Source organism: Pseudopipra pipra, chromosome 5, assembly GCF_036250125.1.
Source record: "Pseudopipra pipra isolate bDixPip1 chromosome 5, bDixPip1.hap1, whole genome shotgun sequence".
Classification (NCBI taxonomy): Eukaryota; Metazoa; Chordata; class Aves; order Passeriformes; family Pipridae; genus Pseudopipra; species Pseudopipra pipra.
In genome coordinates, this window is record NC_087553.1 from 9,993,505 (window position 1) to 10,009,469 (window position 15,965).

The 15,965-nt window shown below is 39.0% G+C and overlaps 1 protein-coding gene across 1 annotated transcript in view; it reads left to right on the plus strand.

Moving 5' to 3' along the window:
* PIK3C2G (phosphatidylinositol-4-phosphate 3-kinase catalytic subunit type 2 gamma) overlaps positions 1–15,965 on the plus strand; it is a 199,402-nt gene that overhangs the window by 149,211 nt on the left and 34,226 nt on the right. The window contains exons 27-29 of the mRNA XM_064654387.1: positions 6,485–6,677; positions 7,234–7,355; positions 11,659–11,767. Coding sequence (XP_064510457.1) covers positions 6,485–6,677; positions 7,234–7,355; positions 11,659–11,767 — 424 coding nt within the window. The remainder of the gene's footprint in view (positions 1–6,484; positions 6,678–7,233; positions 7,356–11,658; positions 11,768–15,965) is intronic.

Sequence of the window (15,965 nt, forward strand, 5' to 3'; positions counted from 1 at the left end):
AAGCATATGGAATAACAGCAGGCCTTTGCAAGGAGATGTGGCCCAACAGGAGTTTGGAAGTAAGAAGGGTTGATGTGCTTTGTTGCCTGGTAGAGGTTTGTATTTGGGATAGGAAATCCTGTTCAGCTCAGAGAGACTATTGGTAGGACTCAGAGATCAGCATGTCCTTCTTCCCATTAGATTAGGGATGGTGTTAAGGAAATGGAGGCTTTCAGAGTGGAAATTCCACTCAATTCCTGCACATCAACAAAATGGTTCAGACCTCTGCAGAGCTCTGGGCTCTGTTCTTATTTGAAACTGCATTTTCTGCTGTGTTCAGTGAACTCCAGAGCTATTGTTCCAATTTCCTTTGAAATGCTGAAGTGTAGATCTGTTGTTGTCCACAGAGATCATTACATCGTGTAGAAAAGTCAGGTATTGCTGGAGTGCATGTTTTGTTCATTAATATTCTTAGGATATGTTTGTATTATAGATGCTCATTTGCAAGAAGAAAATCACTTTACATTAGCTCATGAATTTCCATGGATTCTATTTCTCTTGGAGCTTTTTTTCTCCTGCTTTATTCTAATTTCTATTCAGTTGAACATCATTTGTGTTAAGTCAAAAAAATATATTAGCATTTTTACATGTTTAAACATGGACAGAACATCAGGCTTCATGTCTAGTAGTATTTGAACTTCTGGAAATTTTATCCAGGCACTTTCCAAAATTAAGACTTTAGGATGGCCTGACGACTAGATCCATGCAGAACTTGCCCCCGTGTAAAAACATTTTCCAACCTGCTTCTAGGAATGTTAATATCTTGAGATTTTTGGGAGCTTTGTGTTACCTACATCATCTTTATTGCTGTCCTTCAGAAAAATTCATTCTTATCTGCTTGTTATACAAAATATTGATGTTAAAAAAAATCCAGTTACATACTTCTCATGGTCATTCTGTAGCTTATTCATCTATTTTTCAAGCTGTCCTTAGAAAGACAAGGAAATTGGAAGCTCTGATTATTAGCACAGCTTCTAGTAGCTTTTAAATCCCTTGCAGTTTGTAGCTCCTTTTTCTCTATAATTACTTTCAGAAACACTTTATTGTTTTTCAAATGTTCTTTTCTAGACAAGGAGTGTGGTCATTGGAATGTCAAACACTGCCAACAGAAAGTTTTTGCTTGTTCTAAGTACAAGGTAGTTATTGTAATCTTTCAGATTCAGTCATATAATGTATCTACTGAAAATCCCAATCTTTGGCAGTGCAAATAGGAGAAAAGTATTTCTCTGTATTTCTGTAGAAATGCATTGCTTTTAGCAATTTTCTGAGTTTGGTTTGAGCAATAATAGTGACATTACCCCTGCTGTTGTTTAAAAACAACGTGAAATGATGAATGATGTCACAAATATTCCTGGCAGAACAGTGTTAATTTGTTCTTTGCTGTCACCTTTTTAGCCAGCAGAACAACTCTCTCAGAGTTTGGACTGTAACATACTGACCCCTGTCAGGATTGTGAAACATTCTGTGTTTTACTAAATTCCTTTAGTCTCATTCTTGATTTAAGCTATGTTCAGCAATCTGTGGTCCCATTTGTGCACTGTATTCTTCTCACCTCGGGTCAGTTCCCTGTTAGGAGCTGATGAGCAGCGGCGTTAAGCCTCACAGCTCCCAGCCTTCTGGAAGGTCACACCCTCAGGTCGTGAATAAACAATGCACCAATTGAGAGTTAAACAAGAGTTTCTGTGTCTCCTTGTCAGGCCGGTGCACCTCGTGCCAAACGAAACATCGTTGTCTCTCCAGCATCTGCCCTGAACTCAGTTTGATCCTTGAAACTCAGTTTGATCCTTTATCCTCCCTCTTTTCCCCTTCCCCTGACAACAAAGTTTTACCAGAAACTGGAAACCCATCTTACCCCTGGATATAAATTTTCTCTATGGTTTTCTGCAGATGTCTTCAAATGTCAGGATGGTGTGGGGCACTGCCTGACATTTTTAACGCGCCTGCAAAGGGATGTATTTAAAGGGGTATTTAAAACTGGTTTTAAGAGCATAAAGTTAGCCTAATGCAATGAATGGAGCTGATTTCAATTGATTGCAGCATGCAATCTAACCCACTCATAGAAGCCCATGAATAAGAGATGCAGGGTGGATCTGGCAATTACCAGGGAAGCTCATTGCATATCTTCAGCAGCCTGATTGAGGGAGGTGCTGCTTGGGTCAGCTACTGTCTTTGCTTATTTATTAATGGAGTCATTTGTTAGGTATCTCTCATTGCCCAGGTCAAGCATATCCACTCCAAGCCACAAATGCCAGCAGTTTTCAGACTAGACAATTCACAGTAACTCCTTTCAAAGCATGACACTAATCTCAAACTGCAGTCAATCCCTGTTTCTCAGGTGGCTGCAGATATTTCAGCAAGAAATTTCCCAAGCAGATAAAAAGCACAGTGAAAGCTGATGGCATCCAAAAGAGACAAAAATACAACACTAAACTTTATTTCAGTGGCATTCAAGTAGTTTGTAAAGATTGTGGTATATGTGCCTCAAAGGAACAGAAGGCAGACTTCCTCCTTGAATTGAAGTTGTTTGAGGCATTGTGAAGGCTGTTGCACAAACTCCACATGCCACCAGCTCAGGGGAGAGGAATGTCATCTGTCCTGGGAGAGGCTCATGGGAGGACTAGTAGGGAAACTAGACTGGAAGATGCATTTCAGGAAAGTACTCGCTGTGCTCAGCCTGTGGGATAAGAGTTAGTCTGGAAGCAAACCTGGATTTTAAAGCCTAGCAAGTCAAGCGGTAAAAGGAATATGATTATTGCTTGTATACTATCACAGTGGGAAATAAATTACTAAACTGAAGGGTTATCACTGCTGTACATGGAAAGGATACCAACTGTCCATGAATAAATGTCACTGAGAATTATAAAAGGTCTGTTGCTCAAAACAGTAATATTCTGGAAAACTCTGTTAAAAGCTTCTGGGGGCATACTACCCAACTCGTTTTAAAGTGGAGCCTGGTAAATTCATGGATGTAGAATATAAATGAAACAACATTCATTAACATCTGAGAATCCCATGAAAATAAATTTTGCTCATTATCCTCTAAATTATTTTCAGGCCTAGATGGAAATGAGAAGCAGGATAACATCAAGAATGATAAAGAAAATTATTCTGAAGTTAGGTGTGAATAATAATTTTTACATATACTAAGACTAAGATCTTACTAAGTCAGTAATAATGAGTGTATGTGCTGTGTTGAAATGCTGGTGTGTCCAAAGAGATCCAAGCACCAGCCTTCAGAATACCAGTCCATAAGAAATGGTCTGCTTCTTAAAAATCAAGTCACTATCACTAGTCACTGCTGAAAACATTAACCAAACTTTTCATCCATCTCTGTTTACACAAGCAGCCAGCCAATCTGTTCATATTTTACCTGATACTGTAATTTGACAGTTCTGTAGAAAGACTGAGAGCCAAATCTTAAATTCAAAGTCAATTCAGCAGGTGGAAAGAGGAAAATCATTACTTTTCAGTAATCCCAGATGTTTACTTCACTTCTCTGAGAAGCAGGTCAGACACCAATGTGCACAGTTATTACTGTGTGGAAAAATAACTTTTTTGTGCACTTTTTTTGTGAAAAATATTAGCAATATTTTGCAGATAGTGAATTGTGATTCACTGCTGATGTTACTCTAGTTAATGACAGATTCCTGTTTTCTTCTGATTAACCTGTGCTTTTGATGTCCTTCGTATTGGTCACTTCAGTTTTGCTTTCTATGGACAATCAGGCACTAATTCTCTAAGCAGCTTGGGCTACCAGACCTCTGCAATAAATAAGACACTTTTATCATCTTTGCTGAGACAGAGCCAGCTTTGGGCACAGGCAAAGGGGGTAATGGCCAGGGAGCAAGGAATACCCATGACCTTACCAACTTCTTTTCAATATTGCTAATCTTAAAATGGCTACAGAAAAAAAAAAGGTGTATGAGGAACTGGGGGAGTTCATGGAGAAACTTCCACCACTGGTCCTCAGGATGAACTTTAATAAATGCTAACAGAACGGGGAATCAGATACCACAGCGTGATAAACTGGGTCATTGAACTAATCCAGGCCAAAAATATACTGCAAAATTTCAAAAAGATACAACGCATGGGTTTGATGTGCCCCATTGTTCCATGTATAGTTAGGAACCAGCTTTTGGCAAAGAGGGTTCCTGTAAGCCAATTTGTCCTTGAAAGGAAGTGCAGAGAACTGTAACCAGAGCTGTTTTACCTTGCTGTGAAGACACACTCAGAGATGGCATCAGAATAACAAAGAGGCCCTCTCAATTCCTTGTTGCTGGTATGATATAAGGATTGCTGAGTGTTTTCTATTCTAACAAAGAGGACTGCATACAGACAGAACAGAGTATCAAGAGGGGGAGAAAATAATGTATACTTCTGGTTTTATTTGATTTTAAATGTGATAATTTAAAATAACTCACAGGAAAAATTTGCAACAATGACAAAACAAACCTCTGTTTAGATTTAAAGTATATGATTAGCAGTCTGGGTTTTAAAAGTATTTTAGAAGCCTAAAGGACCCATGAAAAGAATAGTGGTACTCTGATATCAGGCTGTTCTACAGAGTGATGATGTCTGAATCAGTACTAATTTACCAGCTGAGGTCTGCTTTATGTGAATTAAATTACACCATGTTTAGCTGAAAAGTTATCATGTCTCTTATAGTAATATGGCTGATTCCCTAATTGCTTTGCTATTGTATGGCCAGTTACAGATTCTATAACCTAATAGCTCAGTGACTTAGGAAGTGTTTCAGTTACACATTAAATTAAGTATGTAAGAGTTAAAAAGGAAAAGTTCACCTCTGATGCAGCCTAATTAATCAGCACTGAATTGATCTTGTACTAATATCTTGAAATTAGGTTTGTTTTCTTGTTTTACATTTGAGTGTTAATTTGTTTAATTTATTAAATAGTCTGCATGTATCTGTTTCTGGAGAATGTAATTAATAATTAAGTTAATTAACCAAATCAGTTCAGAGATATTTTTCCTTGTATTTCATTGAGAAAAATATATACATCTTCTCAGTTTACCATGCCTGATTAGTGTATGATAAATTCACACACTATTTTGAATAAAATCTGAATTTGGAGGGGGGGGGGTTGAGCTGGGGAACTATCTGTAGGTGGAATATTCTTTCTGGTATGGTTGCATCTGTGAAGCTACAGACTTTAGCCAGAGCATCTGAGATCATGAAAATTAGGCTAATGTGATGAATGGAGCTGATTTCAAATGATTGCCCTACGCACTCCAACCCACTCAGAGAAACCCATGAATAAGAATTTAATTTGAAATGACAGGTGAAGCATTTGCTCAGCTTTGAACAAGGGATGATGGAGGTGGTTAAGGATATCATCAGCCCTTGTAACCTACTTAGATACAGTCAAAAAAAAACTGGAAGAAAAGAAAGAAAAAAAAAAAAAAAAAACAAAAAAACACAGCAAAACCCTGACAATTTGGTAGAGGTTTGCTGCCATATGGCCTGAAACTAACGGATTGTTGTTCTATAACATCAAAACCTATCTTGAATATCTTCAGAGAGCTGTAGAAATAAGCAGGGAAATGAAAAAAAAAATTACCATCACAAATTAATAGGTCTTAACAATTCAATTAGCAATTGAATTCAAGAGGGCAAGTGTTTTCTAATGATTACTGCATCTTACTCTTCAAAGACCTACGATTATCTTACAGTGTTATTTCTCAAGTCAAGTTCATTTGACTTTAAGCCACATTTGCAGTATATATCTACATGTATATCTAGGTTGCTTTTATCTATTGTGTCTTTTCTGATGAAGGATCTTAAAACTCTAGGAAATCAGAAGTGTGTTCTGGCTTCCCTTGCACGGGATGGAGGGAGATACCAGCAGAAAAATTCTCTCTCTTCATTTTTTATTTTTTTTTTTTAATTCATCTTAAGCAGTTCCACAGGGATAGAGCTTTTAAGAGCTGGGTAGAGGATTTAGCAACACATCATGCACAGCTAAACCACAAATTGAATCCAAGAGCCTTGCACAAACACGTGTAAGTCCATGTGAGGTTAGCGCAACCAAAAATAAATACAATAACTAGTGCGTTCTCTCCTAGCTGTCAAAATGAACACATGTTGTTCAACCCTGGAACCCCTCAAAACACACGTGGAAGTGTTCTGCTTGTCTCTATTGTCTGCAAGAAAGCTGATGGTATCATGCTAATGAAGAATAACTGCTCCAAGCTAAGTCATGAGGCAGGCTATGGCAAGAGCGCTCCTTTAAGCAGTAGAGCTCTGGGCTGGATGTGCTGCACTGCTGCAAATAGCAGTGACTGGTGTTTGTGTGGGTATGTGTTTGTGTGAGGTGGGCTTTAGAATTTGTGATTTTTTTGGTCTTGCCTCCATGAAAACAGGGATCAAGAAATGGAAGCAAAACAGGTGCATAAATAGCGCCTCTTCTGTTTGTTTGTTCTTCAGGAAAATAAAGGAAAGTTTGGAGTGCTTCCCTGTTAAACTCAATAACTTGATCCACACGCTTGTACAGATGTCAGTGACAGGCTCTGCAAAGCCTCCAGCTCCAGAGGCTGTCCCCCAAGAATGGATGATGCTGGACACAGAGAAGTCAATCTCAAGAGCCACCATTTTGGGATTCAGCAAAAAGCCTGACACTGTATGTATTGTATTCTTTCCTTGCCCTCATTGCCTTGATCTTTAACGACTCCTCTGAGAGCTTATATACTCTCCCTCTTCCTTTATAGAAGATTTACTTGTGCCACATTAAAGGGATCATGGGATGAACAGCGGTGCCATAAGAGAAAGAACACCAGGCAGGCAGATATTTGCAGGGAGCCATTAAGGAGAACAGTTCATGCCCTATAGTGAAAAATAAATCAGGAGCTAATTAAAGCATCCAGAAGGAAAGCATGGCACAAAATTAGGAAGCCTAATAGAAATTGGAGGCTGTTATATGATGCTTTAATGGTGCACTATTAGTTTTCACACACTGCAGTGATCTTTCAGTGTTTGAGTTGTATGCTATCCAGGCAAGTTTCTCTTTCTGTGCAGCAAAGACTGTGAATTGCAAACTGAATTCTCTGGCACTTGGCACTACATTAAAGGAAGGTTTTTCTTTGTTAAAATCACCCTATATTTTTTCCTGTACATTTTTTTTAAACGTGCCTCTCTGATCATTTCTCTTTTCTGCCTCTCCCTTTTTCCCAACGCAGATATATCTAGTCCAGGTGGTGCAAACCTGCAACGTGGTCACTTTCGTGGAAAAATCGTTCGACCAGTTCTCAAAACTTCACAGCCATCTCCAGAAGCAGTTTCCATCTCATGCCCTCCCAGAGTAAGGCAGCATATTAGTGGATGTTATTCTGCTGTTAATTGGCTCTCTCTGTGCTCGGATAGATCTGTGAGAAGATGCAGGGCAGACATATTTTTAGAAACACAAAAGGCAGTGCGACGTATTCTATCAAGGCTTCTATTCAGCCCCAGAAGAAACTGAATCATAGACCATTGTGACAGTCTAGCTTTTATTGTTCCTTTTTTAATGGGAGGAGAAAAGGGAGAACAGCTTGGACCTGACAAAACTATTCCTGAAATCAAAGGATAAGTGGTGTTGACTCCATTAAAGGCACGATGAGGCTTTTAATAGTTTTTATTTTCTTCATGGTGCTTATCAAAACTCATAGAAAAATCCATATATTAAAGTAGTGTTTACATTGGAATATTTACACTGGATCAGAACAGAAACAAGCCAATCTCTGACACTGACTGGCATGAACAACCTGCTTACAAAAAGATGCACATATTCCCCAGCTGAGAGATATACGATAATCTTATGTACTATCCTGGCTCCAAAACCCAAACCTTGTGCCTTGCATCATTCAATTTAAAATCTTTTGAAAAACATGCTGTCATTAGTTGCAATAATTCTGAATGTTACTTTTTGTGCATGTCTGTTCCTGCTTTTCATCTCTGAATCTTATTTCTTCACAGTTTCCTGGGACAGCAAGTCCCACAGTTTATTTCTGTCTTACATAAAACTGCTTTTCCTTAGGTAATGATTGGCCATGGCTTTAGTAATACAAGTGGAGTTATTTTTTCTACAAATATCTACAAATATCATATACATTATACCAAATCTCCCATGAGAACAAAGTAGTCCTCTCCACACAGTCACTCTGATTCATCTTGTACAAGCCCTTCTTCAGGCTCTATCTACAATAAAACGTAAAGCTGGCCTAAAATACAAGCAGTTTACTTGAACCAAGTTGAGATTCAAGTGAAATCCTTGAAAAATATAAAGGTCTGGCATTTGACCTGAAGTACACAGCCACAAACAACATGGTTTTGACTTAAAGTCCAAGAATTTTAGATCCAAATTTTCTATTCCCTCAAGCTTGTGAGAAGCATTCAGGTAAATGGCTTTAGATTAGTTTATTCTAGAGAATCTTTCTTCTACCTGAGGGGACTCCAATTTGATTCATTATGAGTGGCTCACATGAACTGGTTTGCAGCAGCTGGTGAGAATCAAAATTTCACTAAACAAATACTACAAGTGCTTGAATCATGATTTTGATTTGGAGATATTTACACGCTAACCTTTAGGTTGTAAAATGAAATATTTAACAAGTACCTGTTTATGACAGAGCCCTTTGAAAGAAAATACATTTCTCTGTAGAAATGCACAGACCTCAGAAACCCTGTAGTGAATTTCAAAAGTAGTACTGGCCATTTTTCAGATAAATCTACTTTTAATAAAATCCCTCACAACATTTTCACAAAGAGTGTTTCAGAACTCACAGAGGGTTAATCTGCATACACTGAGGCTGTCTCTAAGAGCACCAGGGCTTTGTTGTCATAATTCAGTCCCAGCAGTAACCCGTCAGTGCATGATTTTTCTCCAAGATTGTGTTAAAGAAATTCATTTTATGATATTTCTTGATAACCATGTTTTTTAATATTAAAGTTTTGGTTTGTTTTCCAACAGAACTTCATTAATTTGAGGCTTTTCATGTATCTCAGATTTTATCCTAATAATAAAAAACTAATTATTTCTTTAAAAGGAAATTGTTGTTATTACTGAAACTGCCATACCATATCAGACCATTTGTCTGTCTGTGCGTTACAAAGCTCCAACTCTGTCTGATGCCAGATGCTTCAAAGGAAGGAAAAAGCCTTGTTCCACAATATAACCACAAAATCAGTTTAAAAATGTATGATTTAAAAAGTAAGATGTTCATTATTACTAGAATAATTGGAACTGCTTACAGAAAGGGCTTGGTTTCTGCTTTGTATTGATTCCATGAAATTGTATATATTTATGTCTCATTAGGAGAAAACAATGCAATATGAGAGTGCTTCATACAAGTGCCAAATACTGACTATATTACAAGAAACTAATGGCAAAAGCTCAGAGTTCTTAGAATCTGAACTTTTGCTATTGACATGTGAATATTCAGCCCATATTTACAAACCAAAGCACAGCTGCCCCAAGCAAGCCCTTGCATTTTAGCATTCTCCTTTTTATTTGGTTTCAGAGAGATTATTAATTGCATTTAGTTATCGTTTTGCAAAAGGCCAAAACTCTTTTCACCCAGGAAAGCATTCAAAGGACATAATTTGTACACAGAACAACGTTCAAGCTGACAAGGAGGGAGTGGAATCCTCTGTGGAGGACATCTGCACATCGTGCAAGTTTATGTTTTTCTGATCCACTTAAGGTAGATGCAAAGCTGAATGTCAGGTTGGGAAGTTCACCTCTTCTAACACAAGAGCACTCACAGGGGCAAAACTGGTTTCAGCCACAAACACAATTCAGCAAAAGCTCAAAGGCCTCCTAAAGAAGGGTTCGGTGCCACCACAAGGTTCATATTGTCCTTCAGCAGTTATTGGTGCTATCAATCAGCAGTTTCTCTGTCCTCTGTTTGGCCACTGTGCTTAGGATGCATCTTCTGAGGGCCTGCATTTTACAGCCAGAGCCTTCTCTGTGTCTTACACAGTCTAATTCATTTTAAACTGCTTCCAAACAGCTCCTCCCTATAATCCCTTGAAAGAAGTCCTTTTGTGCCCCAGAGGGGAACCCAGAATATTCACAGGCTATCTATGTGTGCCAGATGACCTGGGCTCTATTTTTATCTGTGCAGCTCATCTATGTCATGATCCTGGGTCGTATGTCTCACTTCCCCCACTGCTTTATGTGTCCTGCCACTGTGATTTCATGAGGCAAGAGTCGCCTCTTGCTGCTCATCTGTGCAGCCCCTCACTGAGCCCCAACCCTTCAGTCCCATGAGCAGAAATAATGAAAAGTTCATACAAACATACAGTGTGCTGCTGTCATCCTGGTCCCTTGCTGGTGTAATTGCAAACTAAGTTATACCAGCACTGAGTTTTTCCTCACAGTATTGCCCAGCTGCCTTTCTAAAGGCTGGCCAAATGTCCCTTTCCAATGTATCACATGCTAGACAGCTCCTTAGTCATTTGTCTGAAGCCTTCAGATACCTCTTGAGGTCTAGTGGATAAACAAGGTTGTAGCAAAAAAAAAAAGAGGTTTGTAAACAAGACACAGTTGACTATTTACAAGTGGGGGCGGTGGAACATGAAATATAACCAGATCAAAACTTCTGCCTTCCTCTATCCCATACATTAGAGGACATAAAGCATAATGTTTATTATGAATCTGACTATTAGCAATCCATATCACAAAAGCCATTACGTGCAATTTAGCACAGATAGCTTTTCTAATGCTCCTTCGACCTGAGAGATAAATACCCTTCGTCAGGGCAAGGTTAATATAAATTGATTATGTGCATTGTTAAAAATCTAACCTTTTGACTGATTTAATGTGCGTTGTCTCTAAAATGCAAAGATGATTCAAGTAAAAAAATGTGAGGTTTTGACATTTTCAACCACCAAAGCATTGGAAAATTGACATAAGGCCATTCTATGCATATGTGATTTATTTACTAAACTGAAATTAAATTCGTCTTAATAAAAATTCAGCAAGACCATTACTTTTACTATTATTATTGCTATTGCTTTTGTTGGAATTGATTTTTTTGGTATGGACAATCGTTTGTTTTCATATATTGCTTTTATTAGGCTAGTGCCTGAAATTACATATGGGATCAGGGACCTGCTCTGAAAAACCTATCCACACTCTAAATAGCTGAGGTAAAAATGCAAGCAATGATATATTCATCAAATGTCACATTGTTTCTGTGGGGCTTTGGTACTCAGTATTCTGTTGTAAGGCTGTGTATAGCATGAGCCCTGGGCTGAGATCAGAGATCTCTTGTGCTGGGCACAGTGAAAAAAATGGGGAGGGCAGTGCTTTCCTTTTTCATAAAGGGCTAATTATTTAAATATCACAAAATGCAAATAGCTGCCTTTTAGGTTTTATTTATTTACCTACTGTTAAATTAATGATTTAGACAGAAAAAGTGCTACAGTATGAAACAAAATATCAGCAAATTATTAGAAGAACCAGAGTGAGAGGGAAAAAATCCTCTGGACTCTGTACCCATCCCTTCCTCTACCTGCCAAACCACTTAGAAAGTCTTGACTTTCTTCTGTTAAGTAGAGTTGGAAACGTTTTCAGCAAATACAGTACAAGAGTTATGCTTACGAATATTTTTCTTTTGCAGGTTTCCCCACTCGTGGCATTTACCTTTTGCAGATCTTGAACATAAAAGAGTGAAGGATTTGAATCTCTATCTGAAGCAGCTATTAAGTGGCTCCAGGAAACTGGCTAATGTGAGCATTTCTAGTTGTTTTTTTTTTTTTTTAATTTGCGTATGACTTCTAGTGGCGTTGTACCAAATGATTCAGGAATCCTTCCATTGCCCCATTTGGGGCAAAAAAAAATTACGTAAGTGACACATCTTCTAATGCAGCTGTTTTGGGATGGAGCCATTACAGCACTCATCAAAACTTAAGACAAAGACAAGCATGACGGAGAAATAGTTTATTAGACCTGGCAGGGCATTTTTCAGAAAAACTTTTCTTCCTTTGCTGCCGTCGAAAAGTAGTGATTCACTGAATTTTTGACAGAAAGGAGTAGGTTCTGAGGAATGTAACGTCTAAAAAAGGAGTAAGCTTTGAAATATTGAAAAGTCTGATTTTGACAGCTGTTAAATGAAAAGTTCCATTCTTTCAACCCAGAAATACCCATTTCAAAATGTGGTTAACATGTAGAAGAAATTGTTTTGCAAACATAAGACCAGATACAGACTTTTTCAATATTATCAGAATGATACACTGTGTCCATTAAAATTGGGGTTTTCTCATTTTTTATTCATTATTACCTTCTGAGATTTGAGGTTCCTCTGTTTAAAAGGGGAAAGTTGAAATGGTAACAAACATTGCCTTTTCATTGTCTGGGCCAGGACAAAGCCTTATGCACCTCAGCATCATAAAAGCCATGGCTGAGAGTAGCTAAGGGGCCTCTGCCAGGTGAGCTATGTCATGGCCTCAGGCCTCAGCTCAAACTGGGGCTGCTTTGCTTTAATAGCAGAGACAATCTAGGTTACCAAAATAGGGTACGACAGGATGTTTGTTCTCCAAAATTTCAAGCATCTTGGAGGAGGAGAAAAATGTTTACTATCTAACTATAACATTTTCCCAGCTGTGACTGTGTAATGGAGATTAAAGAGGAAATTGTCCATATGCAAAACGAACAAGATTTCTCTTATTAATATGAATATAAATTCTGAGCCCTCTGTTGAAATTGAGAAGACTTCCAAAGAGGATAAAAACCATCTGTTTCACAGAGTTACACCTAATTTGGTACAAACAGCTGATTTGGGTGCTTGGCTCCCTTGGCTGAACCTGCCAAATAATCTGCACGAGTATGGGTTGATTGTTGTGCAATTAAAACACGAGAAGTCCCACCTCAACATGAGCAAGAATGTCTTTGCACTGAGGGTGGCAGAGCACTGGCACAGGCTGCCCAGGGAGGTCGTGGAGTCTCCCTCTCTGGGGACATTCCAAACCTACCTGACCCCATTCCTGTGTCACCTGCTCCAGGTGCCCCTGCCTTGGCAGTAGGCTTGGCCTAGATAATCTCCAGAGGTCCCTTCCAACCCTAACTATTCTGTGATGCATTTCTGATGCTCACATTTGGGTCGAGGGTTAATTTTACGTTAGTGCCTCTTGGTCACAGCTGAGGGAAAGCTGATATAAGCCAGTGACCTAGAAATGAAAAGCTGGGTATCTTCTGCTGTGCTCTGGGCTGCTGGAAGGTACACAGATTTTCAATTTGGGCCAAGCACTGCTGTGTAGAAGCCTAAGCTTCAGTTGAAAAATTATACTGCTTAAGGCCCTGGGATAGCAATGAAAATGTTTCCTGGTCACACACAGAAGCTTTGTTCTCCCTCCCACTCCATGGTCTGTGCATGGGTTAGTGATCAGCCAGAGCAGGCTGCCTTGCAATGGGTTTCCTAATGCCCTTCGTGCTCCCTTTATGGGCCTGCAGCATGCACCCATGGAGCTGGGGACGTCCTCCCAGCACATTGCTGCTGGGACACAAGCACAGCTAGAGTAGTCGGAGGTAACTGTGGGCAGATCTGCCTGGGGACACGTGCTGTTGTGGCTCTGAACAAGCCCAGGGGGGCTATTTCCAGGCTGGTACAGCCTGTAGCACTGAACCATGAGGAGAAGAAAGCAATTCTGTGCCTAAGAGGGCTGCGCTGCTCCTGGTGTGCTGGACTTGGAGGGCACGACAACAAATGGAACAATGAGCAGGTTGTTTCCCTCTGTAAAGTGCTGCTGCATGTGGGAAATCATCTTGCTTACCCCCGTGCAGCTAACCTGCAATTCTAGATGGTAACCTTTAAAGTTATTGATACTCCATAAACATTGAATCATTATTTTTACTTCAATATGCTTCTCCTGCTGGGAGATGTGAGAAATTTAGAAAATACTGACGTGTTCTGACCCACTTAGAACAAGGAGATCAGCCGGTGGGTAATTTCCTTTGTATTCTTTTTTTACTTTTCACTTTGGTATGACTCTTTTAAAAGTGTCATGGTGTCTTCTTGGCTTTAGCCTGAACGGAAAGCCAAGGTAGGAGGCTTTCTTGATAAAAATAAATACAATTGTTTTGTCTCTTTTCATACCTATGACAACTTTGCAGTCAAATTTGCCCTTTTTCTCAAATTGCCGAGGAGCCTGACTGAAACCGTTTAGTGAGTTGTCTGTTCTCAAGCATTACCAAAGTGTCATTCCTATGAAATAGTAAAACTATGTAGGAATAAATAATTAATTCACAAATTTGTGAAGAAATCTGGTAAGAACAGATGCCCATAAGGCAGAGTCCCTTTTACTTTCTTGCCCCAGTCTTTTCTTCATGCTGAATGTACCTGTACCATATTGTAGCTGTACTGTAGCTGTGCAGAAGGCTGGAGTATTGTCTGAGATGGAGAGAAGAGCTTTTATTTCATTATAAAATACCCTTGTTATCACTGTAAACACATTACCCTGATTGACTAGACACCATTTTCAGCTCTGAAAAATTTAGTCCAGTCCACACAGGACTTGGTTCTACCAATTAAGTAATTATATATCCTAGAAATGAAGAAAGAATCAGATTATGTCCAAATTCCTTCCTCAGTCATGCCTTAAGTGCATGCTTTTTAGTCCAGACTAAGTTCTGATTATGCTAATTGTATTATAATTAAGAGTATGTCAGAATGTCACTGACCTTTTCTGCTAAATGGTTGGAATGAAGGAGTAGAGATGGAAAACAGCTGCCTTCTCATTTGCACTGAGTTCAAATGGAATGAAATGTTTCTTTACACCCTTCTTTAATATAGAAACTTTTCCTTTCTCCATCACTGAACTTTAGTATCAGATCCAACAAATGCAGACACATGAGTTGATGGAGATACTTTTTCTTGGACCAGTTTAAATGCTTAAATATGCTCATGCCCATCCCTAGTCACAGCATGTTTTTTAAGTCTGTTATTTAACTTTGAGCATAAGCCTCACTCATTGACTTCGACATTTATTGAAGAATTGCCTGGAATAGGAATGATTTTCTTAAATTCAGGTTAACACTGTTATAAATAACTCCACCAGCAGACTGTATACATGAACAACAAGCTGTATTCATTACATCAATCACTAAAATGCAGAAGCTGATGCACCTTCATTTTGCACTGAGTCAATTAGGACAGGATCAAAAATAGGTTTCAGCACCTTTTTTTAATTTCGTTCTACTCCTCCCAAACCAGTGGCAATATTTATGATCACAGTGTAAGAATATTTAGGTTTGGGCCAGTTGCACCATTGCTGACTGACTCACTGCCTGCATACACTGAAGTACCTGGGTTTTCTAGATCTGCAAGGCAACATCCCCAACAATCTTTAGACTTCTGGAGGTTTTCTTCATGAAATGGCAAAACAACCAAGCGATGTCACCAATAAGAGGTGAAGCATCAAAACCCAATGAATTGAAAGTTGGTAACACAGAAGACGATAAAAATATATGTTCTCAAAGTGTAAACAAAATCTGTGACAAAAGGCAGCTGCTGCTGACGACTGTTACCTTTTTCTGTTTCACTCAACTCCAGCTGAGAGATGGGCTGAGTGGAGATTGCAGCCCAAATCTCCTAATATGAATTAGGGCTGCCCTAGTGGCTTGTCATTGCGTGACTGTATTGTAGAAGGGTTATACATTGCCTGGGGACACAAAAGCAAGGTAAGGCTCCATTAATTTAGTCTGCTTTTGGCCCTGGTGTCAAACAGCAGCATTGACAAAACCGAATGTCTTCATGCTTATCTTGGAAAGACAACTTCCACGTGGCTTGGGCATTGCAAGTGAAAAATCTAAAACTGACCCTAAAGCAATTTCTTATATTGCAACTATGTGCATTTTGTGCCCTCAGCCAGCTGGTAACATTGCACGGATAATCTTCCCATCTCTCATCATTTAAAAGATGTGGTATTTAGT